At 35.3% G+C, this 2,573-nt stretch overlaps 1 protein-coding gene across 1 annotated transcript; it reads right to left on the bottom strand.

Annotated features, from left to right (window-relative positions):
* Positions 1-553: 553 nt before the first annotated feature.
* Positions 554-2,331, bottom strand: LOC128126181 (heat shock 70 kDa protein 15-like). Its single transcript, XM_052763954.1, has 7 exons — positions 1,613-2,331; positions 1,419-1,492; positions 1,304-1,336; positions 1,201-1,204; positions 1,027-1,101; positions 829-944; positions 554-681 (listed from the first exon to the last, which is right to left on the bottom strand). Exons 1-7 carry the CDS (start codon positions 2,329-2,331, stop codon positions 554-556), a joined length of 1,149 nt encoding a protein of 382 aa, XP_052619914.1.
* Between the last annotated feature and the right edge of the window lie 242 nt (positions 2,332-2,573).

The following is a 2,573-nucleotide window of genomic DNA, read 5'->3' as shown; positions in this document are numbered from 1 at the left end:
AAAAAGTCTCCCTTAATCTTGATTACTCACCTGCTTAAGTAGAATGTTGTTGTTGAAAAGGTTACCTAGCAACAGAGGGGCAAAAACGTCTTTTTGACTCTCATTTACCCAGGGGTAAGCCCAGCAGCAGCTAAATTAAGGTTTGGATTTGGTTGACTGGGGCACCACCACGATATCCACCACCACCACGACGTCCACGGTTCCATTACCAAAGACTACCTAGAAAAGATTCCTGAAAAATTAATAATGAAGAAACTATAGGAAGACTGAAGATAATATTATTGAAAGTGATTATGTAAAGTGTGAACAAAGGGGAAGAAGATTCTCTGTTGTAACTTGTTTCTTGGAGGAGATTCTCTGTTGCTAACTTGTCTCTTTTTAGACTCTCCACCTTGTTCTCTTAAACCAAAATGAAGACTTCAATGAGGATTCACACAACATCCATTGATAGCAGCAAATCAGGAAGCACAATGGTTCAATCCCATTCAAGTTTCTTTGGACCTATCAGCAAGATAAGAATACAAAATTCTTGTCATGATGGAAAGATTAAAAGCTAGTAAGATTTAAATCTTTGCATAATGGAAGAAAATGATGGGGGAAGAGCAGGAGCAGGAGAAGGAGCCACAGATAATACTAGCCCAAATAGGTTGATCATATGTTTGATGATCCTTTCTGTTTCACCTACAATAAAAAAAACAATTTATAGACCCACATTTCACTTTGTTTCTCATAAAGTGGTAAAAAATTTTAAAAGAAAAAAGATATCGGGAATGGAAATAAGATTTGGACTTCCAACCATTGATCTAAGCCACATGATTTTACTCTTACCCTCTTTTCCTCCACTATAATTACAACGAACTGCATATAAGTTTGTATGGAAAGCTTTCCCTTCAATTTCTAGCTTCTCTATTTTAGGAATTCCTGAAAAAAAAAATCCAAGAAACCTGTTTATATATTAATTGAAATTACAAAGTAACAAAAATGATAGATAAGAAGAGAAATAAGGTCAAGTCTAGAAGACAAGACCAGGGGAAACAGGGCAGTTTCAGATATGCAGTTTTACTCGATCTTCCAAATGTATCTGTTACAATGAATTCACATCTGAAGAAATTACCAATGTTATCAAATCACAGCTTATATGGGCAAGAACATTATGATTGTAATGGCTTAAAGGATTTGTTCTCTTCTGAACAAATGTACCTATCTTTTTTATTTTTTAATACGGTATGATAAAATAAGTATTTAATATTTGAAAATATGAAACAAAGTAAGTTTTATAATGTAGAAGGATTAAAATCCTTACCAGTAACCGCAAGCATCTCAATTCTTGTAATCTCTTAAATGTAACATAATATTTAACAAATTTGCATTTTAAGAAAAGTATATAAAATAAATCTTGAAAAATACAAAAGTAATACCTAGGAGAATTACATCAGTTGGCTCTGACAACTTCAGCTCACCAACAACCGAATCGCTACGAACAGGTGCATACCTTCAAAATATAGAAAAAAAGGTTTTTTTATATAGATGTATATGTATAGATTAGTGAACTAAATAAAAAAAGGTAGAGATATTAATTACCCGAATAATAAAAAAGCAATTGAATACTCACTCGGGGCTTGCGAATCTCATTACATGTTCCATTATTAAGCATGTTAAAAGCTCTCGTGTAATGTATTGAACTAAAGGGCATTGAGCTTCACTGGATACCTGCATGCTAGCATGTCCAATGTCAATGAAGGCTACATTGAGCTGCTCATTTTCAGGTAAGTCAGTTTTGTATATTCCATAAGCTAAAGCAGTGGCTGTTGTCTCATGCATCAACCGTAGAGGATGCAAACCGGCAATAGTAGCTGCATCCATTACAGCTCTTCTTTGAAGATCAGTGAAGTAGATAGGTACCCCAATACAGCAATCCACAACTGCTGCATTCAAATTCTTTTCAGCTATTGTCTTCATGTTTGAGAAAACTATTCCCATAACTTGTGTTGGGGTGAATGACTTTGTTTCCCCAAGATACCTTGCATTGATCAATGGGAAACCATCGGGTCCCTCAGTAACTGAAAAAGGCAAAGCCTTGAGATCTTGTTGCAATTCAGGATCAGAAAAAGGACGCCCTATTAACCGCTTAATTTGGGAAATGGTGTTTTTTGGGTTCATCATACTGGTTGCAGCACCAGCTGTTCCAAGAAAACGATGTTTATCACCAAAACACACAAGAGCAGGAGTCTCACGTTTTGACTCATCATTAAGAACAACATCAATTCCCCTTTGTCTGGCAACTGCCACAACACAACTCTCATTCCCAAGATCAAATCCAACTACGCTCATCTTTGCTGAGTAAAGTAACTCGTTTAATTAATGATAAGTTACTCTACCTCACAGGAATCAATCTGCACAGATGAAAGGTAATTAGATTTATCAACAACTGTTCGATTACTCATAATCTGCTTAACAAACCACAAGATAAGAACCATTAATGAAAGTATTCACAAAACATCAATGAAGATTGTGATAATCTTCATCAGAACTCTCATCTTACACCTTATATTCACTCTGGGCAGATATTAAGG

Source organism: Lactuca sativa, chromosome 5 (genome assembly GCF_002870075.4).
Source record: "Lactuca sativa cultivar Salinas chromosome 5, Lsat_Salinas_v11, whole genome shotgun sequence".
Lineage (NCBI taxonomy): Eukaryota > Viridiplantae > Streptophyta > Magnoliopsida > Asterales > Asteraceae > Lactuca > Lactuca sativa.
Note: the sequence above shows the minus strand (reverse complement) of the source record. Positions and strands in the feature narration are given on the sequence as shown.